Consider the following 22,027-nt stretch of genomic DNA (forward strand, 5'->3'; position numbering starts at 1 on the left):
ATGTATTATAGACTGTATAAAGCAACTCTTGTACCACTGGGGGCCTGCCCTCTGCCTGAGACTGTGGAATGTGATCTATGGGGCTGGGGGTGCATGAATGACATACAAATGATGAGTAATTACTAGTGAGAGTAATTCTAATATGTAGAATGAAAACAGGAATGGTTAAGTCATTTTGAAGAGAATGAATTAACGATGCATTGCAAATACATTAGATTTTAATCTTTAATATCTAACATTATTGCTTTAGGAAATTATTTCCCTGAACCAAGAATACAATGCTAATTGCATAAAAACATACACATATAAAAAGTAGTTCTCCATTTTCCCAGGAAAAAATCCAAGTATAACTTCTAGAATAGTCAAGTTTCTTATTTTAATTATAATTAATGTCTTGGTCATCTCATTTATTAGCTCTGCAACTTACATATTTAAATTAAAGAAACGTTATTAGACAACCGTTACAATTTATAAATGTAAGGTGCCATTATTGAGTAAATATATTCCTCCATGATTGGATGTGTCCCTTCTCCCACCAACTAACGAAGCAGCAACATACATTAGTTTAATTTTATTAGTAGATGATACACTGCTGCAAATGCTAATTCTCTTCTCCATCCCCATGTTGATTTTGTGTATATGTGTGAGTTGGTTAGAATGCATCAACAATCTAACAATCAACAGCAAGATGAGCTAGGCTTGGGCTTTCGGTGAAGATTGACTGTGTCTGTCTGAATCAAGTGATCTGACCTATCCTCGGTAGCAAGAACTCTTCGAACGGCTTCCTCAAAGGCTGCTGCCACATTTGTGGCATCTTTTGCACTCGTTTCAAAGTAAGGATAGTCGCCGTTATCCCTGCACCAAGCTTGGGCTTCTTCTGTAGACACCTGCCGTTCGCTGATGTCAATCTTGTTACCCAGAATCACAAAAGGAAAGCTGTCAGGCTCTTTCACATCTGCATAATATATGAATTCTTTCTTCCAGTTACTTAAGTTCTGGAAGCTTTGTGAATCATCGACACTAAAAGTAAGCAGGCAGCAGTCAGAACCTCTGTAAAATGGCGTCCTCAGGCTTCGGAATCGCTCCTGACCTGCCGTGTCCCAAATCTGCATGGTAACAAAATGTCCATCCACTTCCAAATCTTTATTTAAAAATTCCACACCTATTGTATGGAACAGCTGGGTATCAAACTTATTAGTTACATATCTGTTCATAAGTGAACTCTTCCCAACTCCACCATCTCCAAGGAGAATTACTTTAAAAAGTGATGATTTTCCTGCCATTGTTAATCTCAAGAGTTTCAAGAACCCTGTAAAATAAAAAGGCACCATTACATTCCTTTATACCTACACATTCTTCTACATGATTCTGTGAATATCAGCATTTAACTGAAATAAAACATACAGCCCCAGGGAATACCTAATAATAAGACTTCTTGTTTACTGAGCACTTAGCCATGTGCGGCTATTAGTCTACCATTATTCTCTGAAACAGCTGGGAAGGGCTCACTCTTCCCCTTTCTCTGGTCACAGTTGACTGTGAAACTGGCACTCAAGCTCAAGTCTGACCCCAAAGCCCTTGCTCTGAACCGTTACTCTATGATAAGCCCCTCTCTGTTCATAGTAAGCCCCACCACCATTTGTTAGAGATGGGTAGGAGATCAAAGTTCGCATGGTTTTTTGTTTTGTTTTGTTTTTTGAGACAGGATCTCGCTGTCACTCAGGCTGGAGTGCAGTGGGACCATCTTGGCTTACTGCAGCCTTGAACTCCCAGGCTCAAGCAATCTTCCCGCCTCAGCCTCCCAAGTAGCTGGAACCACATGAAGCACACCACCATGCCTTGCTCATTTTTCTATTTTTTGTAGAGACAGGGTCTCAACCATGTTACCCAGGCTGGCTTCAAACTCCTCCACCCAAGCAATCCACCTGTCTTGGCCTCCCAAAGTGCTGGGACTACAGGCGTGAGCCACCGTGCCCGGCCCATGTGTTTCTCTTAACAACTTCAAACAGCCCTTCAGTGCACAGTTGTGGTGTTCACTGATGGCCTCTCTTGTACCAGGGACTTTCTCTACTACTTCCTACGACCCCTTCCCTGTCTCTCTTCAGACACAGGTGCTGTTAACCAGGAAAGCCAGAGACAGAAGCTGACTTATCCTGCTGTGAAATAAAATATAAAGCAACCGCTGAGTAAATGTACTTTATTCTCTTCATTAAGAACACTATTTTTAATTTGTTCAAATTAATGTCAGCAGCAATGGAATTTTTACTTTAATATAATCTAGTACATTCTACCCACAAGATTCACTTGGGCAGTTCAAACACTTAAGGAACATGAGACTGTGCTGGTACTTGTGTGTTTTGAGGAGGAATGAAATAAATCTTAAATGAAAATGTGGTACTATATATGTTCTTTAGAAGTCCTGTGGCAGGATTAAAAACTTTACTACACTACAAGAGCCAGCCTGTGGGGGGTGAGATTTCAGATGCCTGTTGACAGACAGCTACTTCTAGGTGCTGGTGGGAGCACAGTTCCTGGTTAATCCTTCTGTTTACATTTTTATTGTGGAAAATTTAAAACATATACAAAATGTCTATATAATGAGTATAATACAATGAGCTCCCATGAACTCTAAACCCAGCTTCACCAATTATCAACTTACGGCAAATCTTGTTTCCTCCATAACCCCTCCAACTCTCCCTTCTCCCCAGTTATTTCAAATCAGATTATATCATTTAATCTGTACTTTAGTATTAAATGGTTTTTAAGTATTAAATGTATATAAGAAAATACTAGAGAAGCACTGTACAACAGAATTTGATGCAACAATGGAAATGTCCAATATAGCAGCCACTTAGCCGCATGTGACTGTTGAACACCTGACATGTGGTTGATGGAAGTGAAAGACTGCATTTTAAATTGTATTCGATTTTAACTAAATAGCCACATTTAATGAGCCAATTGCTGTATTGGAGAGCACAGATCTAGAACAAATTTGGTCAATAACCTTAATAGGAAAGTAGGTTTTATGAATCCCTCAATGGGAAGGCAATAAAGACATGAATAATAATTGTTATACTGACCAGGATGAATTTGTAAAATCACTGCAGAAAACATTATCTGGCTGTCTCCTGGTTATATGCAATGTGAGCAACTATAGTATAACTGAACACTTCCTGTAACATGTAGGAATTCTGCATTTCTAACTACACGCTCCACTGTTCTGATAAAAACCTTGTAGCAGCTTGTATAATGAGAAATTAAATGAATGGGAAAATATTATTAAAAAATGATGGGATATACCTTAGTCCCTACCTCTTACTGGTTCTTTCAAATTACTACTACAGGCCAGGCAGAGTGGCTCACACCTGTAATCCCAGCACTTTGGGAGGCTGAGGCGGGCAGGTCACTTGAGGTCAGGAGTTCGAGACCAGCCTGGCCAACATCGTGAAACCCTGTCTCTACTAAAAATACAAAAAAAAAAAAATTAGCAGGATGTGGTGGCGAGTGCCTGTAGTCCTAGGTACTTGGGAGGCTGAGGCAGGATAATCCCTTGAACCTGGGTGGCAGAGGTTGCCGTGAACTGAGATCGCACTACTGCACTCCAGCCTAGGTGACAAAGCAAGACTCCATCTCAAAAAAACAAAACAAATTAACACTACAGTAATTACTACTATAATTAATATTTATACAATTTAAACTGTCCAACACAAGTGTGTGGCAGTTAAGGTGCACACCTTTTGAGAGACTTTTTCAATTTCAAATGTCTTGCTCTACTCAATATCCAGACTAAATTAACGTTAAAGAGGAAACTGAAACAGTCCCAAGCCCCTTACTTTCCTGACATAGGTAACAATGTGCTAAACTGGCTGCTTTAATTCTTTGGCATCTTTGCTTCAACAACTTCAACTTAAAAAGACTGAAAACCATAAAAGCAAACCAAGTATTTTGACATAGGGGAACCGTCTATCTAATGTCTCCTCAGAATTCTTCAGTGGGTTGTTTACCAGAGAAGGCAAGACACCTGGCTCCTGCTCTTGGCCAGCCTCACTCTAGCCACCTCCCCCCTCACAGCCTCTGCTTCAGTCATTCTGAGTGCACCAGCACACGGAACTGAAATTCAATTCCACTCGCTCAGCACACCCTACACTCTCTTGCCTCCTCCCTGGCATATGCTGCTCCTTGCTGGTGACCGCCCAACGAACCACTGTCCCTTTAGAACTGCTCAGCATGGTCATCGCCTCCACTGGGAACCCTGCCCCAGCAACTCTCCCAATGTTTTTCCTTTCACACAATTTCCATGTTGTGTTACGAGAGTACAACAGACATCATTTATTCCAGTATTTTAATAAGTCTCTACTGATCTAACTGCCTTATCAGACACACAGTTTTACCATACATCACTGAATTTTTAGCATCTTTATATCAAATTACAAACCAGATCATGCAATCTAACCCCACCCAGACTATTGGTTGCATATATCTAGTAAATTAAGTTTTAGAAATTCCTTGAAAGTGGTAATTTATAATTTTATCAAGACACTTTGATAGTTCTTTTCTTTTTTCATAATAATGTAGGACTTCCTAGTTTGTCTCATTCTGACCAAATGAATTTGGGGTATGCCAACCCCACCAGGAAACAGAGTATAGGGTACAATTTTTTACATTTTCCATCTACAGTTTGAGGCCTACCATATATTCCCATTTGGGAATATATTTGCATTTGCCAAAATAATTTCTACATGAATATCTCTCTAACTGTAGAGTTGTATAAAAACACACATGGTGATATAAATAATTGTACACACCATCTTATTTACCAATGACATCTAACAAAAGCCAGTTTCATTCAATCTACCCATAATATAATCACAATCAGCTTATAGACATTTAAAATATTATTTTTTTCTTTAAAAACAGTAAAATCCTTTGAAATTTCTTTAGTATAAGTTAAATAAATAAAGGGATCCTACTACGTTATTTTCAAAATTTGCCCAAAAAGGTAATGTGAAGTCTCTTATACTTCACAGTTTAAAATGACTGTCCAAAGACAATTTTCGCCAAGGTTAAAACATTAGTAATTCTGCTAAATTCTATGAAGAAATCTGAATAAGGGGCCAGGAGCAGTGGCTCATGCCTGTAATCCCAGCACTTTGGGAGGCTGAGGCGGGCAGATCACTTGATGTCAGGAGTTCGAGACCAGCCTGGCCAACATGGTGAGACTTCATCTCTACTAAAAATACAAAAATTAGCCAGGCGTGGTAGCGCATGCCTGGAATCCCAGCTACTCAGAAGGCTGAGGCATGAGAATTGCTTGAACCCGAGAGGCGGAGGTTGCAATGAGCCGAGATTGCGCCACTGCACTCTAGCCTGGGTGACACAGCTAGACTCTATCTTAAAAAAAAAAAAAAAAAGAAATCTATATAAGAAAAGCATATTACATAGGTCATAAATTTTACCTGAATTTAATTGTTCAAGCATCATTATCTACAAAGAAAAAAATTAGAAAACTCACCTTAACAGTGTATGTTTTCATAATTTTGAGAGTAAAATGAAGAATTAAAATGTTAAAGTACAGTATCTGACTTCTATTAGCAGCCAGATTCTTAACTTAAAAGAAAAACCTGAATACTTTCCATAACCTTTCTCAGTCCAAAAAAGTCCTACAATCAAATATTCTACTTTAATCATTACGTTTTTCAAGAAGTTTTTCATCTATCCATCTTGTTTTCTAAGTTTCACATTCAGAGACAGATATGAAATTATATCAAGAGGAAATGTACAATATTTCATTCATTCTTCAAAACCTGCCCAAATTTTGGGTGGCTGAGAATGAGTCATATTCCAGAGAATAAAATGAAGATAACACAAAAGGGAAGACAAAAGGGCCATGTGAGGGAGGGGCACCAACATGATACAGGAAAGGTCAGGCTAAGGCTCAAGGGAGCCCAGCTTCCAGGCAGCCAAGGCAAAAATGAAAACGCTCTTGTTTCTGTGCAAATCAAAGCACACTCAGAAAAGAGAACTTGTTCCTGGCACCAAATGCCATGAGCACAGCCCCATGGGTGAACTATTTAACATCCTGAATCCTCATGGGAACAACAGTGACAGCAGTACCTACCTCCTAGGGTTGTTGAGAAGATGCACTCAAACAACAGAGGAAAAGTGTTTCATCACAGTGCCAGGCTCATTACAGGAGTGCAAGAGTATCTGTGAAATGAATACATGAATAAGTCTTCACTGGCAGTTTTACAGACAGGTTCTTTTTATGGTCATGTCTTACATCAACCTTCAGTAATGGCAACAGGCAGAACAAATTAGAGGACGATATAGGCCTACACTAGGAAGCTGAAGGATCCTAGTCCTAGAGTTCAAATTCAATGTCAAGGTCTCCCAGTGATCACTATGTGTAACTGTGCTAAAGTACTAGCCTCTATTGGTCTGAACCAAAGGTTTCAACCACCCTCTCCACCCACCACTTTTTAAAGCAAAGGGCATTTTTGTGGGACTTACATATAGCAGTCCTTAATTTATAAAATACAATTAATAATAAAATGAGACGCTTCAAAATCCTGACATTTGGGGTTGAAGATGAAACAACAATAGCAGCTAGCATTGAGCCCGGTATGTTATGCAAGCTACAACACTGTGTTTATTCCTCACAAGTCTCTTAGTACCTATTACACATGAGGATACTGACTCAGAGAGGTTACATGCATGGTCAAGGTCACACACCTAGTGAAAGGCGGGGGTAAGATATGAACATGGCCAACTGACTCTAAAGCCCAGGCACTTAACCCACTAGGCTACGTCAATCCCAACTGCCTATGCATCTGTTTCTGAGGTTCTACTGTTGTTGCTGCAGGTAGAATGAAAATAAGCAATTGCAAATGGTAAGAATCTTTCAACCACTTGCTTTATTTCAAAATCTGCTCAAGAACAAGATTAACCTGACAGAACCAGTAATCTCCAATCTTACTGACATGTAGCATAAAGCACATGTGTCTATGCTTTATTAGAGTTTAAGTAGTTTAAAACATGTTTTACGTGAAATGAGTCAAATTTTGCAGAAGCTTACCATTTGGTAGAACGACTGGGAAAGTAATTTTTCAGTAAGTATTTAGTGAGTGCCTGCTATGAGCCAGACCCTGAAGATACAAGCCACACATACAGTCCCAAGTTTGTGGAGCTTGTAGTTGGGTGAAGGTGACATCCACATACAAATGCATTTAAGTCACAACTGTACCTCGCAAAATGAGAGGTATATGGTATAAAGTACAACTATTCACACTCAGCCAAAAATCAAAGAACAACTTAAAATAGTGCAAGGGATTCTGCCCACCATCTCCCTCAGTGAGTGAGATGCACAATGTGTAAACCTGGGCCTCTCTCAATCAGACTCAGATTCCCCGTGCCACTATCTTACGGAGCTGCCTGAGTCCATGAGAGTTCAGCCACCTGGGGGACTTAATTTACATGCAAACATGATCCTGTAACACAAGCCAACTATTTCACTTGCTGAGCTGCAGTTAAGGAAAAAGAGGTAACTTCTAACATCGGAGGGAAACTAGGCTGTGTTAATGAGAGACTGTACATCGGTTTCTAGTGTGATGCTTCCAAAGCAATGTCTCCATGATCATTTTAGCCATGTGCTGCCATGAGAACACAGCCCTCGCCAAAGTCTGATTCTGCTGGAGGGGATCTGACCCAGGGGAAGTAGGTGTGACCACAGATTAAGCTCAGCAAGAGCAAGAGAAAACTAGGAGAAAAGAGGAGGGAGCAGGAACCAGAAAGTGGGACCGATCCATGCCAAAGAAGCCTGGCTCTGGCATGAACTGGGAGAATTCAAGGTAGGCCCGAGCACCTGGAGGCTGGAGAGTGAAGAGTATGCTACAAAGACGGGACTGAAGGAAGAGGCCCAGGAGCAGGGAGAGGAGTAGAAGCCACGGGAAGGATTTCTGCCTGTACTCTAGGAATGATGGGGAGTCTCTGAAATAGCTTCAGCAGTGGGTGACCTGGTCAGATAAGGAGTCCAGAAAGCTAACTGGATGCAGTGGGAGAAGGGCTGTGGGTGAGGTGGGGAGGAAGGCCCTGGACAAGCTGGGATGGATGCTGCTACGATCCCTCTCCACTACTAACAGTGTCAGCTAGGCTTACGACTGAAAATTGAGGTGGCTGTACCTCACACTTGATCCTCCAGTAAGATATTTACTATATGACTTCATGCTTTACCTTGTTCACGTTCAAATCCCTGGCCCTTTACCTGTCTAACTCCTAGTCACCTGTGCGGATGTAGCTAGACCTCATCTCCCGAACACCTACTGGACATCTCCAACTGAACCCCCTTCCTCGACATTCCTAACCACCCTGTGCGTGCCTCCACCATTTACCATAAGGAATTCTGTAACTGACATGTCTACTATGTCTAGTAAAAATGAAACATGCTCTCTTAAAAAACTCACATTATATGGATATGTACTATACAATTACAGAAATGTCCATACATTTTTGAGTTGTCAATGTTTTAGATTGCACCAAAAAAGTGCATACCCATACTATTATCAAACCACCTTCCCCTAAAAAGAAAGAAAATGTCCATCAATTGATGAATGGATAAATAAAATGCAGCATACATCCATGCAATGCTGTAATGTAGACAAACCTCAAAAACATTATGCTAAGTGAAGGAAGTCAGAACAAAAGCCTACCTACTATATGATTCCATTTATATAAAATGTTCAGAATAGGCAGATATGGAGACAGTAGATTCACTGCTGCCAAGGGATGGGGCGGAGGGCGGTGGCAGGTAAAGGAGGAGTGACTGCTAATCGGTATGCGGTTTTTTTTGGAGGGAGGTAATAAAAACATTCTGGAATTAGACAGTAATGATGGTTGTACAACTCTGTGAATATACTATAAACACCAATGAATTGTATACTTTAAAAGGGTGAATTCGGCCAGGTGCCGTGGCTCACACCTGTAAACCCAACACTACGGGAGGCCAAGGCAGGCAGACCACTTGAACTCAGGAGTTTGAGACCAGCCTGGGCTACATGGTGAAACTTCATCTCTACAAAAAATACAAAAATTAGCTGGACGTGGTGGCGCATGCCTGTAGTCCCAGCTACTCGGAAGGCTGAGGTAGGAAGATCACCTGAGCTTGGGAGAGGTCAAGGCTGCAGTGAGCTGTGATCACACCACTGTACTCCAGCCTGGGTGACAGAACGAGACCCTGCCTTGGAAAAAAAAAAAAAAATTACTGTATGTGAAAATACATATGCAAATCTCCTGAGAATTAAAAATACGACCCTAGAATTAGATTTACACAACTAGAGCTACAAATGTTCTCCTTGTCCCTTCAGCAGCATCCCTTTAAATAAATCATTTACATGTACAACAGACACTACTTTAGGATTCCCATACCACGTGCTGGTACCAACATATGCTGTATGTGTCATACACTAATCCGAATGTAAAGTTGGATAAGCAGGTCACTGGCAGGAAAAAAAATGAACCACATTGCCAGCAGATACCGCAAAATTCAAAAGACAAAAGAACATTTTATATTAACCCTTTCCTTCTTATAACACTATTTTCCCAACTTTTCTATTATGTACTTTTATATTATCAATTGTTCACGAATAGTTATTCAGTAGTACCCTTTTTTCTAGCCTTCTCCAACCCCTTGCTGGCTTCCAAAGCCATATACTACAAGAAACCAAGGGGAAGACCAGAAAGCCTCAAGGTCCAAGCATCAAGAATATAATTCTGCTGGCCAGGCACAGTAGCTCATGCCTGTAATCCCAGCACTTTGGGAGGCCGAGATGGGCAGATCACTTGAGCCCAAGAGATCAGGAACCAGCCTGGGCAATATGCTGAAACCCCATCTCTACAAAAAATACACAAATTAGCCAGGTGTGATGGTACATATTTGTAGTTCCAGCTACCTGGGAGGCTGAGGCAAGAGGACCACTGGAGAGGCGGAGTTTGCACTGAACCGAGATTGTGCCATTGCACTCCAGCCTGGGTGACAGAGTGAGACTCTGTCTCCAAAAAAAAAAAAAGAATATAAATCTCTAATATGACTGTGTATGTGATTGAAGTTAGACTTTTTTTATTGGTCCTGGATCTAATTGTCTCCATTCCTACAGATAACTAAATTCAATTTATTTATTATTTTTATTATACAAGATTTTTGAGCATGGCATTCAAAGAGCTATCCAACATCAGTTACAAGCTTGCACCAATTATATCCCTACTACTCACCATGCCCACACCTATCACTGCCATTTTCTGTCCATATCTTTGCTTGGGCTGTTACCTTGGCCTGCAAGGCCCCTCCCTACTTTGATGGCTATGACCATCTTAGTCATCAGAGGCCCAGTCCAGATCACCTCATGTAGCAAGCCAGGGCCGCCCTAGCAACCTAATCTTTCTCTTTTCTTCACTCTCATCATCATTTCCACCTCTTTACAACTCTCATTTACTTATGTTCTAATCACCTTCTGTCTTGTTTCCTAATTACAATGTCAACTCCCTGGGAGGGACACACAACACCTAATTGCATCCATTCACTTGTCCCTTTTTTGTTCTGCCACTTCTCGTACAATGCTCTACATTTGGTGAGGTGCAAATAAATGCTAAATTGAGAACGAAGAGTGTATTACTTCCTCTTTTATTCTTGTTATTCTATTATTATTCTATTTGTGCTTTCTGTACTTAAAATTCTTTGTTTCTCTATCAGTTCTCCCCGCATTCTATTTTTGAAGTCTATTAAAATGTGTGGGAAGGAACAAAAAAATTGATTCTTACTTGCAATCCCAATGAGAATCCCACTTTAAGCTCCCTGACTGCGACAGGGAGCTGGCAAATGCTGAAAAACAACTACATTCCTTAATAAGCTGCCAAAGGGAGAGCAGGCATCATTTGTAAACTGCCTTCTCAAAACTTGAATTTTAAAACACATATTCTGTAACCCCTCCAAAAACTTGAATTGAATTTATCACTCCTGGTTTAAATTTAGGAACAGATTTTTTTTTTTTTTTTTTGGTCAAATTCACAAGTTCCTTTGGATTCACCCTGAATGTCCTACTTAGAGGTGTACGTATCACTTCACTTCACTTCATAGCTTGAGAAAGTGAGGTTCAAAGAAAACCAGGGAAACAAAAGTACAGATAATCTGAAAATTATTTTTGCTGGAGCTGTATTTATTTCCTCATAGCTTAATTTAGGCGTGTCTCACTTAACAGTCTAATTGGTTCCACTGTTTCTAAAAACTTCCTGATGGTCTTACGGAAATTTATGAACAAGAAGCAAGTCAAGGAAAGTCATTACGTCTAATGGGTACCAGCTCTACAGCAAGAAGTTACCAAAAAAAATAAAGAAGTAAGAAAAATACTGTCAGAAAATACCATATTTAGTGTGCAGGAAGAAGCAAAAGAAAGAAAAGGAAATACCATAGGAATAGGCCAACTTGGAGGCAAGACCTGCCAAGGTGAAATAAATTATCTAGTCCTATCTAGTTAATCACTGAGCATTACCTCAAGAACAGGAGGCAGCTAAAGGAGAAAAACTGTATTATCAAACCATACTATCACTATGTCAGAGTACCTCCCCTATTGAAAGAACTTATTTCAATTAAGTAACTTTTTTTGAAGCTGAATCAGCTAATTTAACTTTTAAGAAATATGTTAACTTTTTTCTTAAAACAAGGTACCTCTGTAGTTATGCTAACTAATCACTAACAGTGGTGGGGGTAGTGGGAAGGGAGGAAGTGAGAAGGGCAAAAAAAAGAAAAAAAGAAAAAGAAGACTTAGTTAAGGAACTAAATCTTAAACCATCATGAAACTAGTGCAGCAGGATCCAACAGAGCCTTCTGCAATGATGACAATGTTCTATAATCTGCACCGCCCAATATGGCAGCCACTAACCACATGTGGCTATTGAGCACTGGAAAATAGCTGGTCTAACTGAAGAAAGAACTGAACTTTTCATTTAATTTTAACTAGTTTAAATTGCTAAATGAGGCTAGTGGGAACTGTGCTGGACAGTGCAGGCCTAGAGTGTGGTTAATTGGGAGTCCATGAAATGAGCTTCAGGGGGAATATACACTCCCTAGAATCACATGTGAAATAAGGATGAGAGCATTGGTGGAGGCTTGTGTGCTTGTGCTTTTTTCCTGGAAAGAACAAAAAAGGTTTCATCAGATCTTAAAGGAGTTTGGACACCAAAAAATGATTGCTACATGCCTGCATCATTTGTATGTTATGTGTGATCCATTTCTGTAGCTCTTAACACCCTTCAAGACTTTTTGTCTTTAGCAGTATTTCCTCTTTCTCTCCCTCACCCATGAGACTTTTATGAATGTTACACTTTGACCATAAACTGTGATAGTTCAGTGAACTGCCTTACTCATGGGAAATTGCTAGTCCTGAGAAGTGAGGATAATGTTTTGATTTTTTGTTTTGCTTAGGTTTTAAGAACCAAGCATAAATCTACCTGCGATAAGGCACTTACCTGTAAAAGGCACTTACAATGCTTTTTGACAATAAAGAAAAGAGTGCACATTGGAAGACAGAATTAAAATGCAAAGACATAGATAAAAGTCACAAGATGAGAACATGGGGAATTAAAGGTAGCTATTTCAGGAAGAAAAACAATTTATGAAAGGAATGAATTTGAACATATATGTCAGAAAAATATATTAAAGCAGCAAAACACAAATCAAAAATGATCTGCAACATTCTGCTATCACCTAAAGAAACACTGGTTCTGAGGCCTCCCTTCCAGTTAGATAAGAAACTAAATGTCTTTAATTTACAGCAGACAAAGCCAGGGGTTGCAGAACTATACAAACTCACTGAGGGACTCCACAAGGCATGCAGCCACAGCAAAAGGAAACTTCTCGACTGTTAGAAAAGTTAATTACAAGGAGTGAGGATTTCCTAAGAAGATATATTTTAAAAGGGGCAGCTATGTCTGGTATATAGGACTCAACTAGACTAGAGGCTCCCAAATACCATTCTGCAGGGAAGTTGTCACCAGCTCAACACTACAGGCAGCTCTTCATCAAGTTCAGTTTATCCAATGTAACTGTCACTTTGTCAATGATCCCCCAGGTCTGCCCTATCGAAGTGTTGAAACTGACTTTTCTCACAAAAAGCTTTCCAAATCCAGCCTCACTCTGCCCATCACAACCCATTTCTCAATCTGCCTGCAAACCTGATTAACTCTCTGCTCAGCTTATAGGACACCAGGGCTCCCACTCCATCCTTTCCCCTGAGTGTCAGCAAAAGTCACCAAAGACCTCCTAATGGCCAATCCAACGGCTTTTTCTCAGTCCTCATCTGAATGCCCTACGGCACATACAACCCTAAGGTGAATACAGGGAAAAGTTCTTCTCTCAGGACTTTATTGTGTATGTTTCTAGAAGACACCTGCAAGTTTGAACAGCAATTCCACCTGAGGCCCAGCTAGTAGACAGTGAATTCTCTCAGGTGTAGCGATCTGTCTGGATGTGCATGAACTAAAATCTTAGAAGGGTACCCAAGTCTTTTTTCTTTTTTTAAAAGACAGAGTCTCTCTCTACCACCCAGGCTGGAGTGCAGTGGCATGATCATAGCTCACTGCAGCCTCAAACTCCCAGGCTCAAGTGATCCCCCCACTTCAGGCTCCAGAGTAGCTGGGACTACAGGCGCAGACCACCAAGACTGGCTAATTTTTTTTTTATATTTTGTAATGACAAGGTCTCACCATCTTGCCCAGGCTGGTCTTGGAACTCCTGGGCTCAAGCAAGCCTCCCTCCTTGGCCTCCCAAAGTGCTAGGATTACAGGTGTGAGCCACCGCGCCTGGCCTCAAGTGTTTTTTAAAAACAAGTAAGGAAACAGAGGCCTAACTGGGAAAGTGTCTTTCTTACACAGGATCACACAACTAGCTAGAGGCACAGGGGAGACCTTCAAGTCTGAGCCAGGACTCACCACCCATTACTGCATCTATCAGGTCCAAACAGCCTGGCAGTAATCCTCTTGAAAATGTTTCCTAATTGTCCATAAAACCACTCTGATAATAGGTTCTGCTTTCTCTCCTCCTTGGTCCCTTAGCTTTCTAAAACATAGACAGCTCCCTTTCCTGACAAGCTCTTCATGAAGCTATTTCATGAGACTGAAACCCTTACCTGTTTCCAGATGGTATCTCCCCGGGCTATAAAAATCAGTGACTCCTAAAGTCTACCTCTGCATGTCTGGGCCAGACAAGAATTTGCAACCCCTTGTATAATATGTTCATCTGGTACCCTGATGGTAGTTCAAATTCAACATATCTAAAACTGAGCTAATTATTTTTTCCATTTCGAAAATCTCTTTCTTCTTTTCTTTTATGCACTTCATTCAGCCACACATGAAATATGTCCACTTTTCGCACTACCTATTGCTATTGCCTTGCTTGCTCAAATAATAAATGCTATGGCTGTAATTATATTAGCAGCCACTATTAACTGAATATCTACTAGGTACCTGGCATACAGCACCTTAAAATCACCTGCAAGTTGGACACTATCATCCATGTTTTATAGATCAGTAAACAAGTCCACAAACTTTCCCAGGTCTAATTAAATAGGGCAGGTCAAGTATGTGTTATCTTCACTCCTACCCAGTGACAGAAAAGGTCTACACAAGGTACAAATCCAAAAAGGACACCAAGAAAGAACAACTGTAGATGCAAGAGAGCAACAAAATTTAGAAAGTGGAAAGCAAATGGTCTGGGAGTGACAGAGTGAAGAGACAATGAAACCTGATGCGGAAAGCAGCAGCCAACAATGAGAAAGCTGATTCTCCCACCAGACAACTGGAAAAGAACTGAACAGCACATGGGCACTTCTTGAGACTTCTCCAGACAGGCCGGGTCCGGAAGCTCAAGGGGTCCCCGAAAGGCTGTAGATTCCATGACCCACATCCTTGTGCCACCTTAGCAGACCCACTTCATAAAGTATTGCACCCAGTAGAAAATGGAGAGAAAGCACAAAGGAAAGTGGAGCTGGAGGGACCATCTGCACAGGAAACCTCAACTGCAGTCTCTTTCCTCTGTGTCCCTCCTCTCAGTTTAGCAACTAAAAGGGTAGCATCCCAAAACTGCAAAGCTCTGGGGGAAATGAGGGGCCCAAGGGAAAAGCTTACAGATACTGGAAGGTGGGATGGAGAATTAAAAAGGGACTTTGATGCCTTTTCTCCTTACTGCTAAACCTTGTAGTCCATAAACTAGAGCCAATAATACCAACTTCTAATCCTAAGGTTCCCAAACTGCATGCTGAGATGCCCCAAAGCATCATGGCAAATTCACAGGGGCAGGGCAGGCTATTTTAAATTCTGAGGGAAACACGGATACTTGACATTTGTAGGGCACCACACTGGAGGGGAGTTAATTAGATTGTGCCGCATTCCTTTTGATGACATCATATCTTCATGAAGCTAGGTTTTCCAAGACTGCTGTGATAAAAATCAAGTACTGGGCACAAATTAAAGTGGATTATGAGGGTGGCAACTGTTTGCTCCCAAACAACCATTTTTAAATGTTATTTAAGAATATTAGCACTCATTCCAAAGAACATTCTGCATTCACCAATGGGTAGTCCTCAGGCAGTTCTGATCTGACTTCCAACCACATTATGTATGTATTTCCAGGTATATACATCTGATCAAATACACAGGTGTGAAACTGCACAGACCAGGGCAGTCACCTAGCTGCATAAACACTTCTATCTGTTAGAGTTCTGCACAGCAAGTTCTAGAAACAGAAGTCTGTAAGGCTTTTTTTCCCCCAGGTTTTTCCAACGCTGAGAACACAGACAGTCTTATTCGCACTAACCTTTCGGAAATTACCTTAGCTTCTGTACCCAAAAATCTAATCCAATTCACACGAACTTGAAATTAAACTACAGTAGTCAGTTCAACTCCTTTATACTGCTTTGCTCTCTGTCACACTTGAATAAAGAATGTGGCAATGAAATGAATATGTCCAGTTGTTCTATAGTGTTTCACCATCCCCTGTCAAACAACAGAATACGTTTGTACAAGTCAGGCCTAAGACAAAAGTGGAGTCTGTGTCCACAGACTCCCAGAGAACTCCTGGAGAATGCAATGAGCTGGCTTCCATGCAGCCAGAATGTGAAGCCGGGACAGCCTGTTTCACTTCTCCGTTTTTTTTCACACCCAGTCTCTCTCCACCTCAGGCAGATCTAGCTGTTACCTTACTTACATTCATTTACATCTAGTCATCCTCACTGTACTCATAATAAACAACAGTGTTCCAACGCCTGAACTCATCACGGTCAAAAATTAACAAAAGGATTGGAAAAATCCAGAATGTGGAGATACCCAGAGCACACAGGTTCACAACATGCTCAGTATCAAGAGTCATGCTGAGAAAGAGAGATTTCTCCTCCAAGTTATCTAACTAGCCCTGGCACTCCTGGGCTCTCTGGCAACATGGCCTGGGACCGCCTCCGACCTCCCTCCCCTCTGCCTACACACCTAGGTGGCTCCAGGTCTCCTCCCTCAGGCATCCTCGCCTTCCAATTGCATCATAGCTTTCCGCCAAACTCCCTGAAACATTTTTTGAGTTCACCCTCACTCCTCTATAAAAAAAGTCCTTAATAAATGTTCTCTGTTGATGGCCTACTTAGTCACAAATCCTATTCTCTTACGCTTGGTTTTGACTGATGAGTTTATTATCTATACAGCTTTCAAGTTAGATGCGTTGCCCAAACACACACACACTTCCATTTGGCTTACTTCCTCCTGCTGCTTAACTAACACATTGCCTGGGCAGAACTCCTTGGAAGCTAATAATTTGCTGCCTCTACTTTGTGTCATATAATCTCCTAGAGATTATAAAGCACAGCCATCTCATTTTACCCAGAGGGAAATGTGGTGACCTAAGTTGGGCGGAGGAGTAAGCCAATTAATGATCAAACAAGACAACTCTGGCACCAATTTCTCTCGACCCTTCCCAGAATAAAACATGTCACTTTTGTCAGATTCCATGTGTATGCACTAGCAATCATTTTGAGGTGTGTAACTCAACATCCGCCCTACCCCATAGCAGACAACTCCTGAAGAGGCAGAGAAATCTATTCATCAGCAAAGAACGTGCTGTGTATTGGCATGAGTCAAAAACCAAGCTACCGACAAAAAGATGCCATGTTGATTGCATGAATAACACTCACAGTGATGCCTAAAAAGAGATGCGATCCTTTTTGACTGCTCCAGTCAACCATTCCCTCCCAAAGTTCACCTAATTCTGCCACCAGAATGAAGCAGTACATATTTTGAAAGGTCTGCTCTTAAATAGGCATGAAAATGAAAAAAAAGACTGGAAAACACCAGAAAGTTATGGCAAAGTCATTTAAAAATTCATCATTTATTTCTTGATTCCAGTGACAAAATGCAGGCATAACTATTTCTCTGGTGAGGTGAAATTTAAGGATGAATTTTATGCTCAACAAGAATGGCTTCTCAATTGGATTCTTGTAAATATTCACACGTGGTTAACCGTACAAAACTGTAACAAACACATCAAGTTTTCCCCATTTCATCTAAGTCTGCCCACAGTAAACACCATGACACAGGTACTTCTGTGCCAAGTGTGGAGTTGTTTTCTTTAATTATTTTTTTTTTTTAGCGACAAGGTCTCACTCTATTGCCCAGGCTGGAATGCAGTGGTGCGATCATGACACTGCAGCCTTGAACTCCAGGGCTCAAGTCGTCCTTCTGCCTCAGCCTCCAGAGTAGCTGGGACATGCACCACCACACTGAGGTAGGCTAATTTTTTTTTAAGTTTAGTTTTTGTAGAGACGGGTGTCTCACTATGTTGCCCAGGCTGGTCTCAAACTTCTGGGCTCAAGTGATCCTCCTGTGTGGGTCTCCCAAAGCACTGAGATTACAGGCATGAGCCACCACACTCAGCCTGTTTTGTTTTGTTTTTTTTTTTTAAATGAACACCTGGCCCCTGTCCTTGAGTAGCCCAGGCAATAAATTCTGTTCTAGAATGATGTCAGAACCTAATCTTATGACTGTGATTGGACTGTAAGTTTCAGGAAGGTTAGGACTCCCCACTGCCCTTCTCATCAGCACCTTTGTATCAGTGCCCCACAGGCTGCTCAGACAACTGAAATAATGCAGAAACTAAACTGTCTAAGTCCACTTTAATGGCTCTGAATAGCTCTAAAGTTCTTTTTGTCATTTTTGCCTTAAAACAAAAAACAGATTCTGCTACCAGAAATTATTTGCCCCCTTTATTTATTTATTTTTTGAGATGGAGTCTCACTCTGTCGCCCAGGCTGGAGTGCAGTGGCGTGACCTCGACTCACTGCAATCTCTGCCTCCCGGGTTCAAGTGATTCTCCTGAATTCAGCCTCCTGAGTAGGTGGCATTACAGGCATCCGCCACCACGCCTGGCTAATTTTTGTATTTTTAGTAGAAACGGGGTTTCACCATGTTGGCCAGGCTGGTCTCGAACTCCTGACCTCGTGATCCACCCACCTCGGCCTCCCAAAGTGCTGGGATCACAGGCGTGAGCCATCGTGCCCAGCCACTCACTCTTTAATCTTTCAAGTAAATATGCTTCTCAGTAGAGAGAATTTTCCCCTGCTCACTGTTAAAATGATGAAGTATCCCAAATAGGAATATGACATTGCATTTGAAAAACTACAAAAGCAGTTGAAATGTAAGCTCTGGGATTACTCGGACTGCTGAAAAGCAAGGTTTCTCAACTGTGGCACTACTGACATTTTGGGCTAGACAGCTCTTTGTTGTGGGGGGCTGTCCTGTAGGTTATAGAATGTTTAGCAGCAAAAATTAAAAATTAAATAACAAAAATAAAAATAAAAAAGAATGTTTAGCAGCATCCCTGGCCTCTACCCACTAGATGTCAGCAGCACCTCCCTTGCCCCCAGGTGTGAACCAAAAATGCCTGCAGACATTGCCAAATATCTCCTAGGAGGACAAAATTGTCCTCTCTTCCACTTGAGAACTATTACTCTAAAATTACCCAGATCTGCTTTGAATCCCCGCTCCACCCCATCACAACCTGGGTCGTCTTGGAAAACAGACTGAACCTTCCTATGCCCCCCCCCAAATTCCTCAACTGTAACATGGAGCTCTTACTGAAGAAATGCTATGAAAATTAAATGAAATGATGTACGTACAGGATTTACACGCACAGAATATTCACCGCGCCAGAAATGAGGGGAGGCTAAAAAAAAAATAATTTCGAGAACTCAAAAATCTTATCTTTAGGCCTCCAGAGTACTGTAGTCTAGACAGAAGAAATGGTTGAGATAGAAACAAAAAGAGATGAGAGAGGTTGGAAAAGAAGTGATAGAACTAAGGTATTATTCCCCTTATCTCTTAAGAACCCGGCTTGGAGTCAAAGCCAATAGATGTTCTACTTAGTTTTTGCCTATCTACTCTAACATTCCAAATAATAAACGAAAAATATGCCCAGATCCCAAAAGTCTCCAAAAGAGAAACTTTGTAGTATAAACGAGGAATTTACTACAGCAGACACAAAAATACTAAAAGCACCAGACTTCCACAGCATTGTCTTAGATTTAGGAATCCAAATAACACACTGAAGTTCTAGAGAAGCAATCATGATAACTGCATAATCTTCTAAAGGAAAAACTAAAGGCTGGCTTCTTAAAAGTTCCTAACTGAATCGTTCCAGGTTTCTTTATCTCTAGTTTTGCTCCACTGGACAGCCTCTGAGAGTACAGGCAATGTAGGGATTTTCCATTACAATGGTGCCAGAGACCAAAGGACAAACACATTTTTTAAAAAGCAATCAAATTCTGCCCATTGATTTTTATCAGGACGCTAAAATCCTATGAAAAGACTTTGGTCACGTGCCGATTTGGAAACTAGCAGAAAAGTTATTCCTCAAAAGAACTGTAGTCACAAGATGTGTCATCCCTTACAAAAAAAAAAAGGCAATACGTCCACCAACTATTTATTAAGTTCAGCACGTAAATTTCTCATCTTGCCTTTTTACTTACTGAGTTGGAAGAAAAAAGGGAACGCGATCGTGAAACGTTAGCCAGCGTCTGAATCAGATACTGCCCCCAAACCTCCTGCAGCCTCTAAGATTGGCTTTACTTTCCGAATTCCTCACCCAAGTGGTCATAAGACATCGAGCAAACACGTTCTGCTTAGGTGGAACTTCAGAGGTCGCCAAAATCAAGTCGTGGGAGCGCCTTTGTTTTCCCTACATTAATCACTCGGGTGTAGGATTTGGTTTGGGGACTGTGGATGTGCGTCCCGGAGTGGTTGGGGAAAGGCTGGCGTGTACGTGTGTTCCCAGGTGACTGGGTGTATTTCTCCGTGTGTATGTGCACGGGTGTCCGGGCTTTTGTATCTCCCTCTCTCCAGTATTTGTGTGCGTCCGTGTGTGTGTGTGTGTTTCCGTGCGTCCCTCTCCCCAAAGGTGTGGGGACCCGTCTTTCCTCCTGCGTCAGACAGCAGGCAGGGAGACAACCAGCCGTCCTCGCTCCCGGGGCGGCCTTGTGACCCGCGCTAGCCCCGCGCGCACCGCACCCCACCCCAGCGGCCCGAGGCCCTAGCCGCCCCCTCAGACCCCGACACCCGCGCGCTCCGCCCGGCCCCGAAGGAGTCCTGAGTCCCGCTCACCTCGCGGCCACACGGAAGACGAGCCGGGAGCTCTGAGCCGGCCCGTCTGGGTGCAATGAGGACAGAGAGAGGGTCGGGGACCTGCACAGCAGGAGGCAGCGAAGGTACCGCAGCCAGGTTCCAGGTCCAGCTGCTCCCGTCCAGCGCGGAGGGAACAACATGGCGACGGGCCGGGGCGGGGCGATGAGAAAAGCAGGGCGGGGCCCCGGGAGGCGGGGCCTGGAAGACTGGGTCCCGCGGCGGAGGCCCTGGGAGTGGGGCCCGTGGGAGGTGGAGCCGAGGCAGGCGGGGCCTGAATCGTGCTTTTCCTTTGGGTCGATTGCTCCTCAAGTGTCCTCCCGTCGGTGTTCGGGCGAGAGCGAGTACGAAATAACTGTCATTTTGAAAAGTTTACGTAAAGTGGAAATAAACAGACCTCATGAGCACAGTCACAGGATGTCGTGATTACAATGATAAAAACGACTAGGCAAACGGACAAAGAACAAACAGGTAGCTGAAAAATGAAAACAGTTGTGATATTGTGGAAAAACAAGAACTTTTTAAATGAAGCTATTAAAACTTTCCTTTAATCTTGTTAAAATACTGCCTCCGTCATCTCTAAATAGAAAGCGATGGTGCAAAAGTGGTACTGGAGAAGCTCTCCTTAAGTCCTTGCTTTATGTGTGAAGTTGAGTGCATGAATCCTATGATACAGAACCCTGCAAGTGGGAGGGACTCATAGTGACATCTCAATACATTTAATTTGTTTGTGATTTAGTTTGTTTATCAGAAAACCAAATACTGCGTATTCTCACTTATAAGTAGAAGCTAAATGATGAGAACGCATGGTCACATAGGAACAACAGACACCAGGGCCCACTTGAGGGTGGAGGGTATGAGGAGGAAAAGGAGCAGGAAAAAAACTAGGTATCAGGTACTATGCTTGTTACCTGGGTAACTAAATAATCTGTACACCAAGCCCTCGCAACAGGCAGTTTACCTACATGACAAACCTGCACATGTACCCCTAAACCTAAAATAAAAGTTGTTTTAAAAAGATTTAGTCTGTTTATTTTCCAAGACAAAGATCTCACTTTTATGATGTTGGGGCCCACAACAATTTAAATAATCTCCAGTTCTCTGGGGAGTCATTTTCAGATAATGACTTTTCATTCAGCACTAGAAAGGTCATATTTGAGAACGTTTCTCACAAACTAAAAAGGCAATTTTAGAATGCTTCTGAAAACAACGCATAAGCTTAAATAATTTTTTTCTCATAAATAGAAATCTGTTTCTTATCTGCAGGTCACTTCCCCAAGGAAATATGTATAAACGTTTATAAAATACAAATCTGCTAAATTGGGGGGAAGAA

The 22,027-nt window shown here is 41.8% G+C and overlaps 1 protein-coding gene across 2 annotated transcripts; it reads right to left on the reverse strand.

Moving 5' to 3' along the window:
- Window positions 1-200: 200 nt before the first annotated feature.
- On the reverse strand, window positions 201-20,863 carry RAB9A (RAB9A, member RAS oncogene family). 2 transcript variants are annotated; one of them, XM_009197210.3, is made up of 3 exons: window positions 20,677-20,863; window positions 6,119-6,207; window positions 201-1,309 (listed from the first exon to the last, which is right to left on the reverse strand). In XM_009197210.3, exon 3 carries the CDS (start codon window positions 1,281-1,283, stop codon window positions 678-680), a length of 606 nt encoding a protein of 201 aa, XP_009195474.1. In that variant the 5' UTR covers window positions 1,284-1,309; window positions 6,119-6,207; window positions 20,677-20,863; the 3' UTR covers window positions 201-677. The 2 variants fall into 2 exon arrangements, with proteins under 2 accessions (XP_009195474.1, XP_003917469.1); XM_003917420.5 differs by lacking the exon at window positions 6,119-6,207 and having other exon boundaries at window positions 20,677-20,854.
- Window positions 20,864-22,027: the final 1,164 nt, after the last annotated feature.

The sequence above is a fragment of the Papio anubis genome, chromosome X (assembly GCF_008728515.1).
Source record: "Papio anubis isolate 15944 chromosome X, Panubis1.0, whole genome shotgun sequence".
NCBI classification, from domain to species: domain Eukaryota; kingdom Metazoa; phylum Chordata; class Mammalia; order Primates; family Cercopithecidae; genus Papio; species Papio anubis.

Excerpts from the sequence above, each read along its gene's own strand:
- RAB9A (XM_009197210.3), bottom strand. The coding sequence starts at position 1,283 with ATGGCAGGAAAATCATCACTTTTTAAAGTAATTCTCCTTGGAGATGGT.